A 24,151-nucleotide genomic window follows, 5' to 3' on the forward strand; every position below is an offset into this window, starting at 1 on the left:
TGGCAGTAGCAGCTCTCTTATTTGAAACCAATGGATCAACCATTGGAACTGATCGAGTCTATGAACCATGACTTGTAATTCTAAAGAAAATTTAGTCAAAAAAAATCTGCCACGTCTATATCTCTTTCTTGATATTTAAACCATCTTAAATTGAAGGATTATTTTAAATGCATCTTTAACTTGTGCCATTAATAAAACTCAAAATCTATTAAAGACTTGAGTAACCTAAAATGGCATGATGCCCGTAACTTTCTCTTTCTTGGGGATGTTATTAGTTTTAGTCAAATTATCAGTTATTAAAGAATATTTTATTTAAAGAAATTTAATTTTTTAAATCTTATATTATATATTTATTTATTATATATTAATATTTTAAGATCTCATTATATTTTTTTTCATATATATATATATATATATATATATTACGAATGCTAACGTCCAATATCTTATGAGGATGTTAGTATTCTCCAATACTTTTATTTTTCAATAATACCTTTATTCATTTTATCTTTTAGTGAAAAAGATAAGGGTATATTGGTTTTTTTTCATAATAAATATTTATTTGCATTGATTGTCAAATCATTTATTGCAAACGATATATTTAATTCTAAAAAATAAATGCTCTTAACATTTTTTATGTGAGAGATATGTATTTATTATATAAATAAATATTTATTATATAAAAAGATTAATATATCTTTATCTTTTTTCACTAAAAGATAAAATAAATAGAGGTATTATTAAAAAACAAAAGTGTTGGAAAATGTTAATGTCCCCATGAGGTTTTGGACATTAGCATTCCCCACATATATAATAATCAGAAATCAATCTGACCAAGTTAGATCCCGGTCCCATCATTTAAGAAAATTTTTGATTTGATTATCAATCCAATTTTTAAAACATAGCTTTGTTGTTGTTGGTTTCAAAGCATTTGAGTAATGGATTTTTTTTTAAATTGTATATATATATGTTTTATGACGTTGGCCAGACCCATGGGCCCGTGGGCTCGACTACCTGGGGAATTTGTGTTAAACTCTAGGCAAACTTAGAAGTCGGCAAGTTTTTAAACTATGTAAATTAGTTATTGCACCCTATATATGTTGGGACTTCTTTTTAAATTCAACCTTATTCTTGGATGGTATTTGGCCATCTAAGTAAACTTTTTTTCTTTTTTAATGTTCTCTCATCCTCATCTCTACTATCATGTTTTTAAAATATCTAAATTGCGCTTTTCTCATCTTCTTCGGACACTTGAGTTTTTCAGTAGAAATTGTAATTTATTTCTACAATTTATTTATATTTTATTTTTATATGGTGAATGACATATGGAGAATGATATTCTCGTCATTTAAAACATTTAGATGTGTTTTTTATTCAAAATGTTCGAATACATAACATGCCAAAATACTCAAATATAATATATGTCGGGCACTTTGCAAGTATATTGATCAGCACTATAAATAAGAGTATAATATAAAAAGATTTGTAATTTTTTTTTTCATTTTTTTTTTCTTATTTTACTGAATTGATGTTAACTTGATCGTCATAATACAATAACATGCTCTCAAAGACGAACAATCAAATTGAAGGAGGCAGGTATGATACGGTCCGGATATGAGTATGTCCATATCTATATTTGAATTTTTTATTCAGATTTATATTCGAATCCGAATCGGATCCTAATAATTAAAATCATATCCAAATCATTTTACTTTTATCAAATCCATGTTCGAATCCGATCGATTTAATTGATCCTACTAATTATAAGGGGGTGTTCGGAGGCCCTAAAGAGAGCCAAACATTTTGTCTATGGGTTAAAAGTTTTAGAATGAGCCTTTTTTTTTTTCGTGAGGGTGATTTGTATGATGAGGAGATCATCCTCACCAAAAATCAGCCCACCCCATCAAAAGTGCTTTACAAAAATCGGACTGTCCCACAATACTTCAACTTGTAAACTAGGGTTAGAATTTTCAAAATGATCTAATTTTTGATGAATATGATCTCTTCAATATTGAAATCACCCTCACAAAAAATCAGCTCATTCCGAAGCTTCTAACCCATATTTAGAAAAATGTTTGGCTCTCTTTAGGGCCTCTGAAAACTTCCCACATATATGTGTGTGTCATGATTATGAGGTATTACTAGTCTTTTCCTTCAGTGGTTTAAATGACATAAAATTTGGTTGTTTTGTAGGATATTGAGGAGTTTTAATATTACTGGGGAGATACCAGCATATCTCAGGAATATGCAAAATCTGGCAACTTCGTAAGAATGGACTTCCTTCTTCTCTTCTTCTTTTTCTTCTCATATAGAAGGATTAAAGATGTTGGGAATTTTCTTGTAATTTAATAAAATAAGTGTCAACAATTGTGGTGATCTTTTTTATTCTTTCAAATAAAAAATAAAAAATCGAGCTTCTAGTTCTTTTTTGTATTTCAAAGCACTACAACATTTTTGATCTACAGCAGCGGATTTTTCCGCCGCAAAAAGGCATATTTTCCGCCGGTAAAAGCTATTGCAGCGATGAGCAGCGGAACGAAAAATCCGTTGTAGATGCCTCCGTCGCTAACTATAGCAGCGGATATACTATTCCGCTGTTGCAGCTACAACATTTAACGGCGGACCTCGATATCCGCTGCAATATGTCGATTTTTTTAAACATAATATTCTACCTATAGAGGCGGATCCTAATATCCGCTGCCATATATCAATTTTTAATTAATAAAAAAATTCTAAGTATAGCGACGGATTTTATTTTCCGCTGCAATAGATCCATTTTAATCACTGAAATATTGTACATATAGCAGCGGATATTTATATCCGCGGCAATAGATTAACATCCCATAGTCGCGGAACATAATATCCGCTGCAATAAATCAGTTTTTAATTAATAAAATATACCACATATAGCGACGGATTATATGATCCGCTGCAATACATCAGTTTTTTAAATTAATAAAATATATTACATATAACAACGGATATAAATATCCGCTGCAATAGATCAATTTTTAGAAAATAAAATATAATACTTATGGAGGCACATAATATCATCCGCTGCTGTAAGTTTTTTTTTTTTCCATATATTATTACAATTTGAAAATGAAATGAGTGAACCTGAAAATTAGAAAATGCTTTAGAATCTGAAAATTCCAAACAAAATGAGTGAACTTAAATAGGCAACTTTTTATTATGATTTCAATTAAGTACTAAAATCATGAAAAATAGCAGCAAATTAACAAATCAATCTAGGATCCATTAAAGGGATGTGTTCCCAACATTCAGTACTACATACCAAAAAGAACTAAATATGCATTGTAAGATCATGGTGTATCTGCATTCATTACTAATACATATATAATTCTCTATGAAGTATGATCATATTTGAAAAAAAGAAGAAACAAGTTATCATCTAAAAGTATTCAATTTCATTGTGGAAACTACATACCTGCTGCAATATCTTGCTCCATTCACCCATTATATTTCCTTCTCAAATCATCTTTAGGTGGATCAGAACAAACATCCAAACAATTAATAAACAAGAAATGCCCTGTTAACCAATAGAACAAGTCCAAATTAGTTAAGAAAAATAAGTGGGCTGTGCTGCAAATGAAGAGCATCGCACGTTGTCCCCAGACATTTTCCTTACCAACAAAATGGATTCTGCAATCATAGGCAAAAAAACTTAAAGATGAAAATACTTTGATTAATCTGAAATAAACATTTATGCAGCTAAATAGTCAATTTTATGGATCTTAGTAGATTATCAATTTCTTCTTTTTCTTCTTCTTGTCAATGTAGGCTAGAAGCTCCTCCTGTCGGACAACGTGTCCTCCAAAGCCTACACAAAAATGGGTAATAAGTAGACGAAAAGAACCTTTAATTGATAATGTCTTCTTTGTCTTGTGGAATTAGTCTGACATTATAGTTATGTAGTTTTAATGTATTTCTTTCTATCTACTTCAAAATGCCTGTATTTCTATACTAAATTGTAATCACTAATCATGCAATGGATGAAATAGCTAAAAAAGTAAAATAAAAAATAGATAATTATTCAAGAGAGCTTCTATTACCACACCAACTTTTGCTAACACCATCCCAATTCATTTGTAAATCACCAAAGAATTAGCACATGTCTTGGGGTGGCGTCAGCAAAAGTTGGCTTGGCAATAGAAGCTCTCTATATCAATTTTGTGAGAATTAACAGAAATGACAACCATTGCTGAATTAAACAACTTTAACGTATAATTTCAAAGTAGAAAAAAGAAGAAACATATGAAGGGGTTCGATTTTGGTGTAAAAAAATATTATGAGTGTATTCTTAAAAAAGACATTTATTTGTCTCTTAAAACTACTTGGAGAGAAACAATGTAAAATGTGTTCCTCTTAATCTTCTATCTTCAGCCAAAGTGGTATTTTATACTTAGTAAATGATCTTACCTTCTTGGTTGCCATAAGCTCTTGTTCCAAGGCATCAATACGACTTACAACAACATTCAACATTTCTTCCTTCTCAGCTGGCATTGCTGCAGCTTTCACACTTAGAACATTAACCTTCTCTTCCAAATCAGCCATACGTTTCATGATGGACAAGTAATAAGTGCTGGAGATGGTGGGCTCGGTCAACCGGAAATTCTTGGTTGTGTCCACACAGTAAATGGGTCTGGCATAGAGGTGGGCGTCGGTAACCTTCTTTGGCATATTACGTGCTAGTTGAATCATAGTGACAATGCCCATAACAAAGGCCATGATACCACCAAAGATCTGAGAACTAATCCCTTCAGGAATCTTGCAAGAATCATTTACGGAGAAGCAATCTGCAACACCAAGAGTTGAAAATTGATAGTGGTTCAATGTTTTCGATTCAAAGAGGCTTCAGAAACAAATTCCTTCGTACGAAAACATATATATATTTTTTCCATTTTCATTTTTGAATTTTTTGGTTCCTCAATTCACTTATGGTACATACATGGCATAAATATAGGTGATATTTAAATGGAATATTGGGAGACATAGTGCATATAGAAATATTTTGCTAACTATCTTAGTAAGATCTTAAGTCTTACTAAGGGTTGTTTTGCTCAAATGGATTCGTCTAGATTTCATGGAAAAACTCAAATCCAAAAGTTTTTTTTTTAAAAAAAAATAGGCATTTTGGACTTGATCCAAGGTATTGAAAATGGACAGCTACTGAACTTCCATGGAACTCCCAAATTTAAAATTATAATTCTACGGTGAAGATTTTTTTTTGCAAAGTTCATAGAATTTTGTCCTCTACAACCCTGTGCGATCGGATTTATAGTTTTGCATGCCACAAGGTGAGGTCAACGACCCTTAGTAAGAGTTGAAATCTTACTAAGTTAGTAAGGCAAGTGAGACTCTAGTGCATATGCAGAGGTCAATATCCACTATTTGATGGGGACAAAATCATAGAATTTAAGATAAAATTAGAGAGATTCTATTACCACACAAACATTTGCTAAGGCCACCCCAATTCATATGTAAATCATGAAAGAATTAGCACACATCTTGGGGGTGGTGTTAGCAAAATTTGGTGTGGCAATAGGAGCTCTCTAAAATTAGTACAGAAATTTATTTATTTATTTAAATGGAACTTATTCTGCAAATCAAAATTCACATTTGTATATATACTTCTCAAGTTTTAAGATAAGACTTAGAATTCATAAACCATGAAAAAAAATGTATAATCTACCTTTAGAGAATGCGAAATTGTCATGTTGAATCACTTTATTCCAGGTTGCATCCACAGCTTTGTCAACCATTGGGATGCAGTTGTCATAATCGTAGGTACTTGGGAAATTTCCTCGACAAATTTGCACCTGCTTATATTTTTTTTAGAAATAAAATATGAAAAAAAAAAAAAACACTGAAATAGATGATATTGAATTCACTTCACTTACTCAATAAAGGGAAACAAAACAGAATTGCATGATCAACAACATGACCTGAATTAACTTAACTTCTCAGATTTGTTCAAAAAGTACAAACACATAAAAATAAAGTTACATTTAGCTCCTGATATAGAGCTCACTTTTCTTGTAGTTGAAGTGTGCACAGACAATGTGTTCGTCAGCCAACTACATAAACCCATGTCTTGGCCTCCTCTCTTTTACAGATTAATGAACTATATTCCCAATCACACTGAAACGAATAATAGTTGCCTGAAAAGTAGACATTCCAAAATTAATTTCTTCTACAAGACTTCCTATCCTACTGATCCAGTTAAAGAAGGGGGAGGCTGACAACTAAATTGGCACTTACAACTTGAGCCAATCAAATTTTAATTAGAAGGCAGAAAATAGGTAATCGAACGAGCACCATAGGAGAAGGCTACCATATATGCATTGTGGAACCCACTCAACCTCTAAGCGCAAAAGAGTGCATTGATTCTAGAGTAAGATCAAGTGTAACGAGGAGGGTCTATGAGATAGTTTTGGAGGAAGCCTACAAGCACGTTAGTTGGAACTTCCAAAGGTAAATGCTAGTTTGTATGGGTTTTGGCCAGAAGTGGGTTTGGTGGGTTTTAAAGTGTGTATCATCCCCATCCTTCTCCATTCTAGTGAACAAGAATGACTCACCAACTGATTTTTTAGAACTCAAGGAGTCTTAAGGAAAGGGGATCGTTGTCTCCATTCATGTTCATAGAGGTTGCTGAAGCTCATGGGAGAATGTTGGAAGGCAGTGGTGAATGAAGATTAATCTAGATTTTCGGTTGGCTCTAGTGGGCTGGTGGTGTTGCATCTTCAGTTCGCAGATGATACTATAGTATTCTTGGATGCATCAATGTGGCAGTTAAGGTTTCTAAAAGGATCTTGTGTTGCTTCAAGATTGTGTCTGCTAGAATATTAACAAGAGTAAGGTGCTTGTGGTGGGTGTTGTTCCAAATGTGGATATGTTGACTACATTATTGGTTTATCAGGTGAGGATGCTTCTATCTTGCAATATGGTTACCTATAATAGTATAGACATTTGGGATCTCATGCTTGAAAGGATAAGTAGGAGACTCAATTCCTGATAGTCAAGATATCTATCTAAATGAGGTAAGTTGGCTCTGATTAAGAGCACTATGGCCAGTATCTTAGTGTAGTTTTCCATCCCTAGAAGTGTAGACATTGAGTAAGATAAGTTATTTCATATTTTTGCAGCATGACTAAGAATGAAATAGGAAGTTCCACCTGGTTAGTTGGAACGGTGTCTGTTCGTCAAAGAAGCATGGGAAACCTTGGTTTTAAAAGGATGGGTTTATTGAACTCAGCTTTATTGAGTAAGTGACTATAGAGGTTCAACTATTTTAGTCACAAGTGAAAGGATCCAAGGATCCAGTCGAAACTTTTATATTACGCCATCCATACTAAACTCGCCAACTTAAATGTTTGTTTACCACTACTTCATAACACTCAATTTCTAGAAGATAGACTCATCAGACACCATGTCACAACAAGCTTGTTGAATGCATGATGAGATACTTTATCAAAAGAAAATCTCCCTTAACAGATGATAATAAATTGTACACATATGCTGGCATATCAGGATTGTGGGGATGGTGTGTCTGACACTTTATACCTATGTTAGACACCAATACACATGTCCTTGTCATATAGGACTTCCAGCAGTCAGATCTCCAAAGATCACCATCGGATTACTCAAATATGCATACGTGAATAATGCCGCAAAAGGATTACTCAAACATGCATATATGCATTATGCCACAAAAGACTTGCGTTCTTGAAGGAAGCAAGGCATCTAGGTTCCATTGGTGGCAAGGATCATCCATTCCACGGAGGTGCCCATCATAATATGATACATTTGATCCCCCTACATATCTAATTTTTTTTTACCAAGGAGTAGATCATCGGGAGATGTAACTATTAATGTTGGGTAAAATATCCTAAGGAAGAGAGTCATTCTATCCATACATCAAGGCTTCCCAATGGTGGCAAGCAAATGCAGGATCTTTCAGCATAAACAAAATTTGTTAAAAAATGAAAAAAGAAATAAAAAATCTACAAAGACGTATTGCTTGATGATGTTCAATAAATTAAATCCAATACCTCTTTAGGATTTCCCAACATCGAGACAATGACAATATCAATAGCATCTTGATTCTCCAATCTTGAAACTCTAGCAGCCATCAGTACAACCATATCCTTGTCAACACCTTTTGCAAAAACCTGTGGCAACATAATAATTTCTTGCAACATAAGTTCTAATGCAATGGAGCTATGTAAATAAAAAGGATTTTTACAAGACTACAAAAATGGAACTATGTAAGAGCAGACAGGTATAATAACACTTTCCTAATAACATATATTGGGTAAGTCACTAAATATAGTTTTTTCTATCATACCCTTGTATTATACATCAACCACAACTTCCCTAAATGTGAAAGATATGATGCTTGACATCCTCAAACTCTCCAATATAACCTGAAAATTCTCACTTGCAATTAGTCATCAAGTCATACAAATAATTGTTCTCATTCAAATATGCCCAATTACAACTTTACAAGGAAATTTTCCCTTTTTACCCAGTTGGTACTTTGCTCATATAGAGATACAAATAGATAATTAACTTTAATCAAGTAAAAGATTCACAACCCCATTTCTTGAAAAGAAGGAAATAGAAGAATAGATAGCTTAGACAATAGATCGGTTTACCTGAGCAAGAATTATTGGACCTCCTTGAGATTCAAACAACCATCCATGGCATACCTTCTCCCTCCTCCTTTATCCGGGCTTGGGACCGGCAATGTAAAACGTTTATTTTACATTGGCGGAGTTAAAAAGGTTTTACCTAATCAGTGTTAGATATCAATTCATATATATAAGACACGATATACACATTCAAGACCAAGTTTTTGTCTAATTTGCAATACAAAAAGTTGATCATTCCTACCTGATAAACAAAAGTTTGTGGATCCAACTATTACTATTAACGGAACTTAGAAAACAAAAGGTATTGTTGATCAAATTGTTACTAGTAATGAAATTTACAAAACAAAAAATTGATCACCGATCATTGTCAAAAAAGCTTGCAGATCAAGCTATTACTGTTCAACAGAGGTTTGTGGATCGTTGCCATTGGAAGCCTACAAACAATATTATTTTAACTATTAGTACAAGAAAATGCAATTAAAATTGTTTTGTTTAAGAAGGCAGAATAAGAAGTTATTACCTGTGTACCCCGAAGTACTTCAGCCATATTTACGGTACGGCCAAGTTGCTGACTCATAAATGACATCAATGCTTCGAATTGCATCGACACGTTTGTCTGAAATTCAATCATCTGTCGGCGTGTTGCAGCGGCTTCTCGGCATGCCTCATCAGCACGACGATTTGCCTCAACAGCTTGTGAGATACACTCTTGACGAGTAGGTTGCGGTCCAAAAAATGCTGAAGGTCTCACTCCCATCCCCATCTGCCTGACACGACCATGACCATCTTCTCCCATGACTTGGGAAAAGATGTCGTTCCTACCTGTGTTGCTTTGGGAACTATCTGACAGTTGGGACTCGTTCTCTTTTTGTCTCATCTCATCCTAAAATAAATTAAATACAATCATTACTAACATGATTTAGAAAAAAAAAAAAAAAGACAAAAATTATTGTAACTTAAAAACATCTTTATAAGATAGAAAATTTGGATACATAAGTTTTTCTAATAGAATAGGCATTGGAAGTAATATACTTACAACAACTCTCGCTGTCTCTGCATCTATAAAGGTCTGATCCTTTCTTGTATGGGTTACTATGAACATTTGCATCCGGGATGGCTCCACCCCATTATTCTTTTCTGTCTATTAACAAGTAAAGCATAACAAGTCAATAAATATTATTGCAATCATGTACTAAATAGGCTCGATGGTTATTTGATTTTACCTCCTCCTCGAATTTTCTTGCGAAGCTTTTTGTGCCAGATGTGTGATGTATTTTTTGATTCTTACGATTGGCTTTGTTTCTCATTTCACGCACCTACAAAGTAAACCATAAAAAATTAGATAATATTCAAATCTTACCAACAGTTAATTAAATGAATTTATATGTAACTATGGTTGTTACTCATACCTTACCAACTTTGCTTTCCCAAAATTGAACAAGCCAATCCCACTCCACTTGATCCATGAAAGGTGGGAGGTTCTTTTTTGCCTCATCTGGAACACCCACAAAGTCTAAATAGTAATGTTTTTTCAAAAGAGATTTGCGGTTTTTCCATTTTTGATTGAAGGATTCAAGAACCCAACCCTTTAAGTCGGCATCGATATCAAAAACCCCCTACATCAAATTTAAAAAAACATAGGAGTAAATTTTTTGAATAAATATAAACAGTCAGTGTAGTTTAATTGATTTATTTTTTAGATTACCTGAACAGTTTGCCAAATATTTTCTTTAGCTTCAACCGGCACTCGCCTCCAATCTGAATACATGAAAGATATAAACCGTGGCTTCTGTACCGCGGTACCTAAGAACTGACCAAGTAACTTGGCCCCATTGCCAATAGGTTGTTTGTAGTTGTTTTTTCGAACACGTGTTTTTAAATCTTGTGGGCCAATATTCCAAAGTGATTCAAGACGTGTATTGCCCCGCACACGTTTTTTACGCATCTTGGTAGATCCTGTAGAAAATCATGTACAAAAAATTAATTATCATTCAATTATCTTACATGTACATATATGAGAGTAAAATCTTAAAAACATTGGGCATGCCATCTTACTAGATGTTGAATCAGATGCCTGATCGGAAGGGGCAGTCGTGTCTATCTGCGTGGGCCCCAAATGTACCGTCTCATCCCCATGTTGGGGAGGTTCTGAATCATGACTTTGCATCCTATAATAAAGATCAAGAAAAGGATTAGTTAGTTTGAAAACTTATAAGAAATGTTATTAAATTAATGATAATGGAGGTTAATTCAAATATTTACCAATGAATTTTTTGAATTATTAATTACCAAATCTATGTCAAATGATACATTAAACTTGGAATTGCATCATTGTCCATGAATAATTTCAAACAGCATCACTGGACTCCAACTCATCCCCATCAATACTATTGAAATCCGACTCATCAGTGTCATCCTCCCTAATTTCATTTGTGGCAATTAAAGGTGTCGTGATAATTAGAGGTCCATTAATTGTCATTCCTGGCATATCTGACCTATCCCATGTTACGTTATCATCAGAGGCGATCAAAGTATCTACCATACTTCGATCATTGCAAGGCAAACTTTGCAAGTAATCATCGATATCCTCTACTGTACCATTTTCTCCCATTTCAAACAAGTCTCTTGGTTTTGACTGTACAGTAGTATACCAGTTTGAATCTGAGGAGTCCTTGACGTAGAATACTTGTGTGACTTGAGATGCTAATACAAATGGTTCATCATAAACATTTGCTCCAGTATTAGATAAGTATGTGAAATTCACGAGCGTAAACCCCAAGTCATCTTTTTTTATTCCTCTTCTAACATCAACCCACTCACACTTAAATAATACAACACGCTTCCATCCATAATAATTGAGCTCAATGATATCAGTCAATACACCATAATAGGTAATGTCTCCTTGAATTGGGTTTCTATCACTAATACTTGCGAAACTTGATGTATTTGCAACTACGATAACTCCGCTGTTTTGAGTTTTTCTCTTTCTTTCACTATCTTTTGTGCGAAATCTGAACCCATTAATAATGTACGTGTTGAATCTTTTTGCAACACGATCAGGACCCTTTGCTAATTTCTTAACTTCATCTGAAAGTGTAAAATTCTCTGAATGAAAAGACTTGTTGAAAAGCCAATCATCAAATTCTTTGGCATGAAGCCTATCAATTTCAAAACGGCTGACCCGACGATGCTGCTTCTTAAGTTCATTCTTGTGTTTTCTGTATATATTTGAGTTCAAGAGATATGATTAACTATGGATATATTAAATTCAACATGTATGGTAAAATTTTAAATAAATATGCATTCTTACTCGAAGTATGGAACAAGTGTCTCAAAGTTGAATAGCATGTATCGATTTGCTTGTTTCCATGATATTTCTTCTAGAGTAAACACTTGTTCTTTCCCCAACGGTCGACCTAAGATAGTGTTACCAAAGTCATCATTTCTTATTGGTCGATTAAACCTTGTCTCCACACTATCAAAGTACCTCGAGCAAAATGTTAAGCATTCTTCTGCGAGATACCCTTCTGCAATGGAACCTTCTGGTCTACTTCGATTACGCACATACGATTTAAGTGTGAAAAGGTACCTATGACCATGCATTGAGATAATTTGACTATGAGATTGACTAATGTGGTGCATGTGAAACTAAAACAAAAAGAATACAAAAATTAATACATACCTTTCAATAGGGTACATCCATCGATAATGTACTGGTCCAGCGATCCGTGCCTCGGCAGCCAAATGAATAGGTAAATGCACCATAACATCAAAGAACGCTGGGGGGAAAATCCTCTCTAAGTGGCATAATGTTAGTACAATCCGAGACTGCAACTTTTCAAAGTCATCTGCCCGTGCAACCTTAGAACACAACTCTCTAAAGAATGTGCACAACTCAATTAAATTTGCGCTCACATGCTTAACCAATGTACCTCGCAAGGCTATCGGGAGTAATTGTTGCATCAACACATGACAATCATGACTCTTGAGTCCTGAAATCTTACGTTTTTTAGGGTGTACACATCGTGAAATATTCGCTGCATAACCATCTGGAACCTTAACATTCTTCAATACATTACAAAATTTCTCTTTTTCAGTATTGCTCATTGTAAAACAAGCGGGGGGATAATATGTCTTATTTCCCTTACTAATTGGATGAAGTTTATTTCGTATTTTCATTTCTTGCAAGTCTAAACGAGCCTTCAAATTATCCTTTGTCTTTCCTTCGATGTTCAACAAAGTCCCAATGACATTATCACACACATTTTTTTCAATGTGCATGACATCCAAACTGTGCCGCAACAGGTTGTGTTTCCAATAAGGTAAATCAAAGAAAATGCTTTTCTTCTTCCAATTGTAAAAATCTCTCACATCATCTTCTCGCCCTCTCTTGCGACATTTTGCAACTTTAGAAATCTTCCCGAACGTGATGTCCATGCCCTCTACTTGTTCCAAAACCTCATCACCAGATGGCGGGATTGGCATAATTCGATGTTCTTGTTCTCCGTCAAAACATTTCTTGTCAAATCTAAACCTATGGTCAATCGGTAAAAATCGACGGTGACCTAGGTAACAAAATTTTCTACCATGCTTCAAACGTCGAGAGCAAGTGTCCTTATTGCAAGAAGGACAAGCAAGACGCCCTTTGGTGCTCCATCCAGACAACATAGCGTATCCTGGAAAGTCGCTAATCGTCCATAATAGTACAGCTTTCATTTGAAAGGTTTGATTGCTATGTGCATCATATGTGTTTACGCCAAACTCCCACAATTGTCTCAAATCATCTATCAATGGTTGCAAATACACGTCGATATCATTGCCGGGTCCATAAGGACTTGGAATCAATAATGATAACATGAGATAAGGCTGCTTCATGCACATCCATGGTGGTAAGTTGTATATTGTTAGAATGACAGGCCATGTACTATGAGAAATACTCATCGTTCTAAATGGATTAAAGCCATCGGTTGCCAACCCAAGTCTAACATTGCGACTGTCTAAAGAGAATGATCGATGTTTAACGTCAAAATCTTTCCAGGCAAGAGAGTCAGCTGGATGCCTCAAAGACCCATCTTTGGTTCGATTTTCATCATGCCATCTCATGAATGATGCGGTCTTCGATGACATGAATAACCTTTGAAGCCTTGGAACCAATGGAAAATAACGCAATCTTTTAGCAGGAATCTTTTTTTCTTTCGTCCTTGGAGAAATATTATCATAATTCTCTTTATATTCAACTTGCTGCCATCTCGAAGTACCGCACACCTTGCATAATTGGTCATTGGCTGTGTCCTTCCAATATAACATACAATCATTGGGGCATGCATCAATTTTATTGTAATTAAGTCTCAAGTCCCTAATGATCTTCTTCGCATCATAGAAAGACTTTGGCAACAACTCTCTCTCGGGTAATGCCTCCTTCAAAAGCGTAAGCAACATGTCGAAGGACTTGTTGCTCCATCCGGACAAACACTTTATGTGATATAGTCGAACAATGAAAGAAAGCTTTGTGAACTTGGTACATCCGGGATACAACTCTCTATCTGCATCTTGAAGCAACTTGAAGAAGTTTTCTGCTTCTGCATCGCGCCCTTGTGCAGGTTCACTTGGTCCATCAGGTACATCATTGTCCACAGTCGACATATCAAAAACAAAAGCATCGTGCAGCATTCCATTCATATCAACACCACCTGGAGCATCATCACATGGAATAGTAGGTGTGGGTGTGGATGTGGATGTGGAAGAAGCTTCCCCATGATATTTCCATAGTGTGTAATGCTCCATAATTCCATTAACGATGAGATGCTCTTGGACAACATCCCGTTTCAAGAGCTTAAAGTTGACACATTTCCTACATGCACATGGGATGAGGCCGGTTGATGTATTGACAAATGCGAAGTCAAGGAATTTACTAACACCATTTATATATTCATTACTCACCCTACATTAGAAAATAATGTAGAAGTTTTAAATACAAATCTCATTGAGTTATAAACATTTACAATGGACCATAAGTAGTTGAGTCTACCTCGACTTTTTCATCCAACTCTTATCCATCACTTCCTTCAACACCTAAATTCAAAAATTACTGTAAAAAACAATACCATAAAAACTGTAACAAATGTGAGGTTTTCTTTACAGTCTATTTGGATTGAGAGAAGATAAGAGAAAATAAGAGAAAATATGCAATTTTCTCTTCATTTTTCCTATTTGGATTGTTAAGTGGGGAGATAAGAGAAGAAAAATAGAGGGAAGAGAAGAACAAAAATGTCAAATTTGGTTATCTCCAAAAGTGGAGATACGAGGAAGGAAGATAAGGAATGAAGTTTTACATTCCAAGTTTTTCCTCATTATTTTTAAAATTTTCAAAAATAAGTAATATTGGCAGGCCAGCTATTACTACTTACACCCTAAGTAAACAAACATCCAACAGGCCATTGGACAGTCCATCCGACATGCCAATGGTTAGGCCATCCAACAGGACATTGGGCAGGCCATCCGACAAGCCATTGGGCATGCCATCCGAGAGGCCATTGGGTAGGCCATCCAACATGCCATCCGACAGGCCATCCGACAGGCCATTGGGTTAACCTATCCAATCCATAAATCTTTTCATGGTTAGTTTTATTTCGCTAACCCAAGACATACACCATAGAAACCTAAGTAATAGGTCATAATAATCATAAAATATGTATATTTGACACAATTCAATATTTTTTTATATTTTAAGATACACATATGTCACTATTGTGCTATACAGAGCTTTGAAAATGCTATTGACGAAACAACAGGAGGGGATGACGTGGGTATTACATTTTCCCAGAGATACGAGGGTGAAGCCACTAGTCCAAATATATAAGGGGTTAGGAGAATAAATAATTTTCAAATTTATTTTCTAAACAACCATATAAGGTTAATAATCCTTCAAACCAAATCCAAGGCAAATTTGATCACAATGAGAACAAAGGTATGAGGAGGGAAATAAAAATAATAAGCAAATGTCATACCTAGTTTGCGGTGAATCAATCTTCAATGGAATGCCACTGTGACTCCAACCCCTGCAATTACATGATGCAACCTCCGTTAATGAAAACCATAGGTATTGGAGAAGTGCATAAAAGCAACACTATTGTGGTTTATTTATGTCATTAAACATTGGTTCATCTCAATTTGCATATTTGGAACTAATTTTTCAATTTGCATATTTGGAATAAATTTTTCAATTTGCAAATTGAATCTCAATTTTCATATTTGGAACCAATTTTTCAATCTTGAATACTTCTTAGTTTCCTTTATGGGAATACATTAGTGTGTATTCAAATTAGTTAATAAAACATTAAACATCTTTCTAATCCTTAACCCCAATTAAGGTGTGAGAGCCATTGACATAGAAGAACGGAGTGACGTGGCAGACATAGGTAGTAGTTTTGCATGAAACTCAATATTGATATTACATTTAAACAATTGTATTTTCCTTTTTTCAAGGGTCCATTCAATTGTGGGATGGTAATGTGCATATATAGGATGCAATATAATATGAAACATGAGATACACTGAATCATATTTGATGTATATCTCATCTCATTCATGGTTTGGTGAATGTATAAGATTGTAGAGGAATGTTTTGGAATGTAATAGCTGATAGGGTATCAGTTTTTTACTTAACCAAAACATTACCATGATCTCATCACAAGCAGCAAGTGTGATGCATGAGAGGTTGTGATATATATTAGGAAAGGTATTTATAAAGTTAGGATTATCTTGTCTAAATTAGGAAAATTAAGGTTAGGTATGGTTTTCTTTTATTTCTACTATTGTAATTTTCTATATAAACTCACCAAAGGTTCTTGTAATGACATTTCTTTAGCATAACTTCTATTAGATTAGTTGATCATTACATCAGCCCTAATGGGATTTTTATAGTGGTTTACATCAACCCGAAATACAGAAAGGTTCTTTAATTAGAAAGATTCCAAGTACCTAGTTAATTAATATTTCTAGTTATAAGATAATCTTAAATATTCTTATAGACCATAAGATACAATTTTCCTATTTTCATTATATACAATAAAATTGATTTGGTGTATCTCATGCACTTTTTTTTAATAGACTGCTTTAATATAATAGACAATAGAGTATAAGTTATAATTAGGCAAAACAATCTAAAATATCCAGCACAAAGCTAAATTAGATTGATGCATGTTAAATGTATTTTCCATGTTTTTAAGGTTTGTCATTCCTCTTAACACTTACTAATGTAATAGACTAAATGATTGTAATCAATCTAAACTCCTCTTGAGCTGTTCTTAGAATTGGTTCTATAGTTACATATCTTCCCTTCTCTTATGAATGATTTACACTGTGAATTTTATTTCCTGATTGTTAATTTATCCCATATTTCCCTTTTGAACAAAGATGAGATTGTGGGTTATGGAATTGGAACAGTTTATGCATCAGCTTTTGGTTTTGGGGGGAAGTTCCTTGCTGCTTGGATTATTTCATATGGTTTTAGGGAAATGTTCTAGGATCAAATCATTTAGTGCCAATGCAGAGTCAAATCAATCCCTGGTGGCTATGTGATCTCAGTGAGTCAATTAAAAGTTGCAGCAAACAAACTAATGTTCTTCTTGAATTTCCAAAGACTTCTTTGTTTTATCGGTAATATAGCTAAACTTCTTACCAAAGAAATCAATCATGATTTTTGTCCTCTGTTTTATTTTAATACCTGGCACCATGTTCTTCCCCATTTGTTACCATCACCAATAGCCATTATACCATCATTCACTTGCAAAATGAACTCATAGCTGTTCCTTTGCAACTATTACCCCATCATCCATATCTCATCATAACTCATATTGCCACCACCAGATCCATGGCTTTTCTATGATGCATCTATCACATCTACAAACAGCCACAATCATTTATATTTTATGTTTCCATTACGTGGAGTTTCAATCTCAATCAAACCCTCTGATCAGATCCACCACCAACAATCATATGGATTCCTATTTTATTCCCCAAAAAACAAGCATTTCATAAAACTAAAATCCCCCACTTTCAATCCTATAAACAACTGTCTATTGTTATCAATTGTGTTTATTGTGAAGGCACCTTTGATTTTATGTACCATGATAAATCACCTCAAATTTATTGAATGTTGGACGATTGAATAACCTCAAAAACTTCCCAACACAAGGTAGGGGGAATTTATGGGAAAAAAATGGGAAAAGTGATATTTGGGGGAGATATATGCAGTCAAAAGCTTGAGTAATCCTTCTCGAATACATCTAGCATTCCTAGATGCAAGTATTAGAAATTCTCCTCGCAAAACTAGGAAGAAAGAGCAATATATAGAAACATTAGATTAAAAATCCAAAAGAAGAGAGTTGTTTTGTGGGCAAAGCCATCCATGCCTTGTTTAGTTTGATGGTAAAATACTCTGCTCACCTCTAAGCGTGGGCTGTGTATCAATTATGTAACACAGCTATAAGACAGGTAAAGGTAAATTTTGCACTTTATTTCAATGGAAAAGAATAACAGGTGTGACAACACAGAAAGTAGAACACCAACATATAAGGAATTTATAGGTAGTCAAATTAAGGATAGCCATCCATATATTGTATAAGAATCCACATACCATCCTGAGTCAGATCCACCACCAACAATCATATAGATTCCTATTTTGAATCATTTTTCACCGAGAATCATGTCTTATACAGAAATTTAAGATCAGTTAAACATGAATCCTATTTATAACCGAATATCACATAGTTTACAGCATGTACCCCAAATTAAACCCCTTCAACAATTTGGGGGATTCTAATAATGAAAGAATATGTTCCACAAGAAAGAGGTGTGAGCAAGTAATAAATCATGCAATTCAGCTCCAATGAAGTAGAGAAATATCCCTAGTGCTCTAACTCCAAGCATTGTTAGGATTCTATCTAAAACAGCCATGGATGAACAAGAATCAGATAGAAATGGATGAGTTGCAGAGTATCAATTGTTAAAAACAAAATATTGAAACATGAGAGAGAGAGAGAGAAAGAGAGAGAGAGAGAGAGAGAGAGATCTTACCGGATGTTGCAATCTAGGTTTTCGAAGTGTTCTCACAAGCACAAACAGACGGCAATGAAAACGAGAGAGAGAGAGTGACAGACGAAGTAACGAGGGAGAGAATGAGAGGGAAAAGGAAAAAGGGATTTCGCGCCCTCTTCTTCGCTCTCAAATTAATTCCGAGTGTAAACAATTTACAGACGGATACATTGTCCGCTGCCTATGAACAGACCTTTTAATGGCGGATCAAATGATCCGCTACAACAAACCCACATATTGCAGCCGAACTCCTAATCCGCTGTTATAACTGATGGTATTCCGCTACGGACACTACATTCCGCTACAAAATTCCTTTTTAAAAAATTTTATGGCTGCGGAAAATATCATCCGCGGTTATATTCAAACACATAAAATTGAATTTATATAATTTTATATTGTATTCTATTGCAGCGGAAAACATGATCCGCTGTTATAGTAAATTACAAAAATATTTTTTATATACTCTATCACTGCGGAACCTATAATCCGCTGTAATAGTCAATTAAAAAAAGTATTGAATTCTTTTTATATACTCTATCGCTGCGGCAACTCTAATCCGCTGTTATATTCAATTTAAAAAAAAAATTTATTGACAGAAAGAACTCACAAAACTGAATTTTTTATATTTAAAAAAAAAAAATTTATTCTATAACTGCGGGAAACTATGATCTGCTGCTATATTTATTTTTAAAAATCCCGTTTGTGGGGGTAAAGGGGCCCTACAGTGGCGGATATAAGTATCCGCTGTAATAAGTTATATTTATAGTGACGGATAAAAATATCCGCTGCAATAATATTATATACAGAGGCGGATAAAATTATCCGCTGCTATAAACAGTCGCTGTATATCAAAAATGTTGTAGTGAAGTTTTCTTAAAAGCCATCTAGATGTAGTCTGATATTAATTAATTAATTTTTTTTCTTGTATAACATGTGGGGTGAGAATTATCTCTTTGAGGGGAAACAAATGGTTGGCACAGATATGATTGTATATATTTTGGGTCTTTTGTTTTGTTGGTCCAAAGTTTATAAGGAACTTAGGGGGCTGTTTTTCGAGGATTTTATATTCAATTGGGATAGGATTCATTGTATTTCTCGGGAGTAGCTTCTCTTGTAAGGTCCTGCAAGCTAGGTTGGTCATCTCGACTGGCCTAACTTTGTTTCATGAATAGAATGTTACTTATCAAAACAAAAAAAGAATTATCTCTTTTAGCAGCATTTCAGTGTGTTCCTTTGATATCTTTTAGTGTAGGTATTAGAAATTGATAAATAAAAAAAATAAAAATAAAAAAAAATTACAATTAACATGATTGTTAAACACGTTCTTTCGGAGGTGCCAACTTTTCCTTAATTACATGTTTTGTGATGTCATGTTGTTTGCAGAGACTTCAGCTTTAACAAGTTAGCAGGACAAATTCCTGGCAGCTTTGACAATCTGTTAAAATTAGATTTCATGCAAGTGATCTGATTAGTATCTTTAATTTTTCTTAGAACAAGTTTTATTGATGACTTTTGTAATGTTAGTACATTAAATAAAACTAGCAATCAAACATAACCAATTAATGAGATGGTTTTGATTAGTACTTGACTGGACTTGTGCCTGATCGGATGCTTAAGAAAGGAGAAGGAATGTGAGTTCTACTTCCTTAATGCTTAACTTTCATCTTAATTAGTAGCTTCAGCCTTAATTCTGGATTCACAAAACAAAATTACTATCTTTGGTGAAGAAAATGATTTTTTTTTCTGTCTTATTATGGCATGGAGTGATCTTTCCTACAACTTCTCAGTGGGAAGTTCAGGGGCACCTAGTTGTCAACAACAAAATGTGTAAGAAAACTCCCATTCAGTTGTGGCCTCCTTTTAGTTTCTATATTCATCAGGTTAAATATGTTCTTTTAACACAATACTTTTTTCTACACCATTTTCTTCAGAAACTTGTTTGGGAGTTCTTCATTGGGCAACGACTTGTAAGTTTCAAATCTCTCCTTCTTCTTTTTGTCCTCCTTTTTTTGTGTGTGTGTGTGTGAAATTGCATCTTGAATTTTGTGGATGATGTTTGTTACATTAAAACATATTTAATCTTATATCGTAATGCTGACATGATCTTAACTTTTTCCTGATTGGGAAGTGCAGTTGTTCCATGCTTCTAGAGTTTCCGTTGTCCACGGAGTAAGTCTAAATTTTTTTTTAATTATTTTATTTTTTTGGTGGGGGGGAGGGATTGGATTTACTTTTATCCTTCTATGCAATCCAGTTTGTTTCGGGCCTTTTTATCCTTTGAGTTACGTATTTAGTGTCTTTCATGGTTGAATAATCAATCAAATGTTGTATACGAGACAATCAATTTTCAAGTCCAGCAAGCCAATTTAAGCTGGATTGTTTTACAATGAATACATAATAAAAACTAGAAAAAAATATAAATTGATGACCTACATGATGGGAATTGAAAGTACCCCTGTACCTCTAGGAATTGAAAATACTACAATGGATTTAAATGCCAACATTAGTTTTATTTACATAAACAAGTGTCGTATAAACTCGTGTGGTCATAGTTCATTGACAGAATTGCTGGAACTATGTGAGACACCATGCTTACATTGCTCTTAATATATTCTGACTTCTAGTCTTTATTTTTATATATTCCTCTACCATAAAGCCTCTTCTAGTTAAATATTGTCATAATTTTATCTTTTTTGCCTTTATAGTTGTCTCGAAAATTTTCATTTAAATTTGATTGGGATTCTGTTGATCATATATATTTCCAAAGTCCCTTCATTTTAACACCCCAACTATAATTCAATGGGTTTCATCCTTAATAAGTAATAATCTCAATTATATTGCTTCAGTGGATATGGCACCAGAGTATGCTTTAATTTGAGAGGTCATCTGACTAACAAAGCAGATGTCTACAGTTTTTGAGTAGTTGCCTTGGAAATTGTCAATGGGAGGAGCAATTCAAGTTATAGATCAAAAGATGGCGTTTATCTTCTCGATTGGGTAAATTTAGAATTATAATCTCATTGTTATATATGTTCTTATATTTAATGAGCTTTACGTGATTGGGGTTGATTTCCTAATAAGCAACTCATTTACCACTTTTTTTTAGAGGCATTGATTGTAATGGAGAAAAGATCTTTAATGGAATTGGTGGATCCAAAATTGGAATCTGAGTTCAATAAGGAAGAGGTCTTGAGGATGATTAATGTGGCTCTCTTATGCTCTAATACATCTTCGACACTTAAGGCCTACAATGTCTGCAGTGGTGAGCATTCTCAAGGGTCGAACCATTGTTCAAGAGTTGGTTTCTGATCAAGTATCTCTAGTTACGACTTGAAACTGGAGGCCATCTGGAACCATTTTCAACTAAACCAATATTCGAGCCTAAGTGATAACCAGACCCAGACTGTGCTAGATGGGCCGTGGACTGGATCTTCCACATCGGCCAAAGATGTCAACCCTTTCAATCTAGATTCTAGTTATTGGAATAGCTGATAATAGAGCAGTGTACACTATTTTCAATTTTTTTTTTTTTTTTAAATGCGGACGGACATAATTGTCACACAAGGTGAAAAAAACCCAAATTTGACGGCCTTAGGCCATCAAATTTCATAAAATTCGACAGATTAAGGGGTCGAATTTTTCATTGTCAAATTTTTTTTTTTTTCGATAGGTCAAAACTATCAAATTAATGAAAGATGGGAAAAATTCAACAGCTCTAAGCCATCAAACCTAGGAGCATCAAGAATTTCAACGGTCCTAAACCGTCAAAATTCAGTTTCTAAAATTCGTAGGCCGTGGCCCGTCAATTTTTTCTGTCGAATTTTCCAATTTTGACGTAATGTCATTTTTACTATGATTTACATTGCTCAATATTGATGTTTGTTTACGAAAACAAAGATTCTATTTGAATAAAAAAACCATGGGGTGTGCTTGCGGGTTTGAAACATTTTGATCTTTAAAATGTACCACATTGAAATATTTGTGATCAAAGAAAAAAAAATTCACTTTACAATTACCATTGTCCAATCATAATATGAAATGTTTAAAGAGATGTTGAGTACCCTTGAAAAATTCATTGAATACTGCCTACCAACCATTGAAAACTCTTTACAACTATTTGTAGGTCCACTTATATATATATAAACAAAATTAATTTGATTAGTGACAGATAGCCGCCCAAAACAACGATTATACTGTGGGTTAAGGTATTAAAATTCAACCCTGCGGAGGCTAAGGTTGTCGTGTCAATCCCATCAACTTAGGAGGTGGCCCACCATATTCTCGCATGACATTAGAAAATTGTTTGAAAATTAAATGGGTTTGGTTCGGATCAGATCACTATTATTCAGATATGAATCCAACCTTGAGAGTTGAGTCAGTCACCTGTTTCGGGACTTGTCATGAAATCATATCCCTCAATCCAGACTTGACTCACATTAAGAGGTTTTTTTCAAGAGCACTCTTCTAATAATCTCATGTAAGGAATGGGTTCCGATCCAAAACGGATTGTGATGAAACTTTTCGGGTGGTGTTTACCAAAACTTTGGTGAACATTTGAGATATTCCTTGTTTTTAAGCTAATGACAGTCTTCTTCAATTTTTGAATGTTAAATGACTTGAATGCCATTATCTCTATCTACTTCAACCATCAAATTTGAATATATGATAAGATTTTTTTGCTCATATAAAAATCAATTCGAGATATCACAAAATCTTAAATGACATTACATGAAATCTAAGAAGAATAATTTTGTAAATTGGGGTTCTTTTGATTTGAGATTCTATGAAATTCAGATTGATTTTTTTATATATATAAAGCATGTACAATTTTGCATCAAAAATATAGGATCTTTATAGGTTGAATTTCAAAAGAATACAATAAAGAATCATAATAATTTGACACTTTTTTTAGATACCCCTTGTACGCCCCCACAATAGAGTCATTTATCCTTTGTTTTGAGATACACAAGAAAAAGATTTGTGATTTTGTAATTGTCATGTTGGAAAACATAGAAAAAAGAGTGTGAGAGTATCATTAATCTTCTGTAAATGTTGAAGAGTGCAATGATGATTGGTCTTGAGGAGAAGAAAAATCAAGCATTTTTTTTTTCTAGAGGTTGAAGATGAGGGCAGTTAAATCATTTAGCCCCGACTAAACCAAAGAAGACTGAGTTCAAGAGTACAATATTAACCAAAACATGAAGGGACATGTCCGAATCACCCAAATAAAAATATTAGCTCAACACTTTATTGCCGAGAAATAAGTGAAGGGCTACGTACAATATTAACCAAAACATGAAGGGATATGTCCAAATCACCCAAATAAAAATATTAGCTCAACACTTTATTGTCGAGAAATAAGTGAAGGACAACTAGAAGTA

At 34.1% G+C, this 24,151-nt stretch overlaps 2 protein-coding genes across 5 annotated transcripts; both read right to left on the bottom strand.

Annotated features, from left to right (window-relative positions):
* Positions 1-3,439: 3,439 nt before the first annotated feature.
* On the bottom strand, positions 3,440-8,789 carry LOC147392364 (phosphatidylinositol/phosphatidylcholine transfer protein SFH12-like). 3 transcript variants are annotated; one of them, XM_086459812.1, is made up of 6 exons: positions 8,679-8,789; positions 8,369-8,447; positions 8,073-8,192; positions 5,714-5,840; positions 4,441-4,817; positions 3,441-3,550 (listed from the first exon to the last, which is right to left on the bottom strand). In XM_086459812.1, the coding sequence occupies exons 2-6, from the start codon at positions 8,381-8,383 to the stop codon at positions 3,491-3,493; spliced, it is 699 nt and encodes a 232-aa protein (XP_086315938.1). In that variant the 5' UTR covers positions 8,384-8,447; positions 8,679-8,789; the 3' UTR covers positions 3,441-3,490. The 3 variants fall into 3 exon arrangements, with proteins under 3 accessions (XP_086315939.1, XP_086315938.1, XP_086315940.1); XM_086459814.1 differs by lacking the exon at positions 3,441-3,550 and adding an exon at positions 3,693-3,841; XM_086459813.1 differs by lacking the exon at positions 8,679-8,789 and having other exon boundaries at positions 3,440-3,550; positions 8,369-8,547.
* A 68-nt stretch (positions 8,790-8,857) lies between these two features.
* On the bottom strand, positions 8,858-19,072 carry LOC147392365 (uncharacterized). Of its 2 annotated transcripts, XM_086417168.1 has the most exons (12): positions 18,753-19,072; positions 15,683-15,733; positions 14,704-14,747; positions 12,358-14,616; positions 11,986-12,264; positions 10,731-10,843; positions 10,381-10,631; positions 10,085-10,291; positions 9,899-9,991; positions 9,712-9,816; positions 9,196-9,558; positions 8,858-9,109 (listed from the first exon to the last, which is right to left on the bottom strand). In XM_086417168.1, exons 3-12 carry the CDS (start codon positions 14,730-14,732, stop codon positions 9,068-9,070), a joined length of 3,741 nt encoding a protein of 1,246 aa, XP_086273294.1. In that variant the 5' UTR covers positions 14,733-14,747; positions 15,683-15,733; positions 18,753-19,072; the 3' UTR covers positions 8,858-9,067. The 2 variants fall into 2 exon arrangements, with proteins under 2 accessions (XP_086273294.1, XP_086273295.1); XM_086417169.1 differs by lacking the exon at positions 11,986-12,264 and having other exon boundaries at positions 8,859-9,109.
* Between the last annotated feature and the right edge of the window lie 5,079 nt (positions 19,073-24,151).

The sequence above is a fragment of the Akebia trifoliata genome, chromosome 11, assembly GCF_017979445.1.
Source record: "Akebia trifoliata isolate Shusen 1 chromosome 11, ASM1797944v1, whole genome shotgun sequence".
NCBI lineage: Eukaryota > Viridiplantae > Streptophyta > Magnoliopsida > Ranunculales > Lardizabalaceae > Akebia > Akebia trifoliata.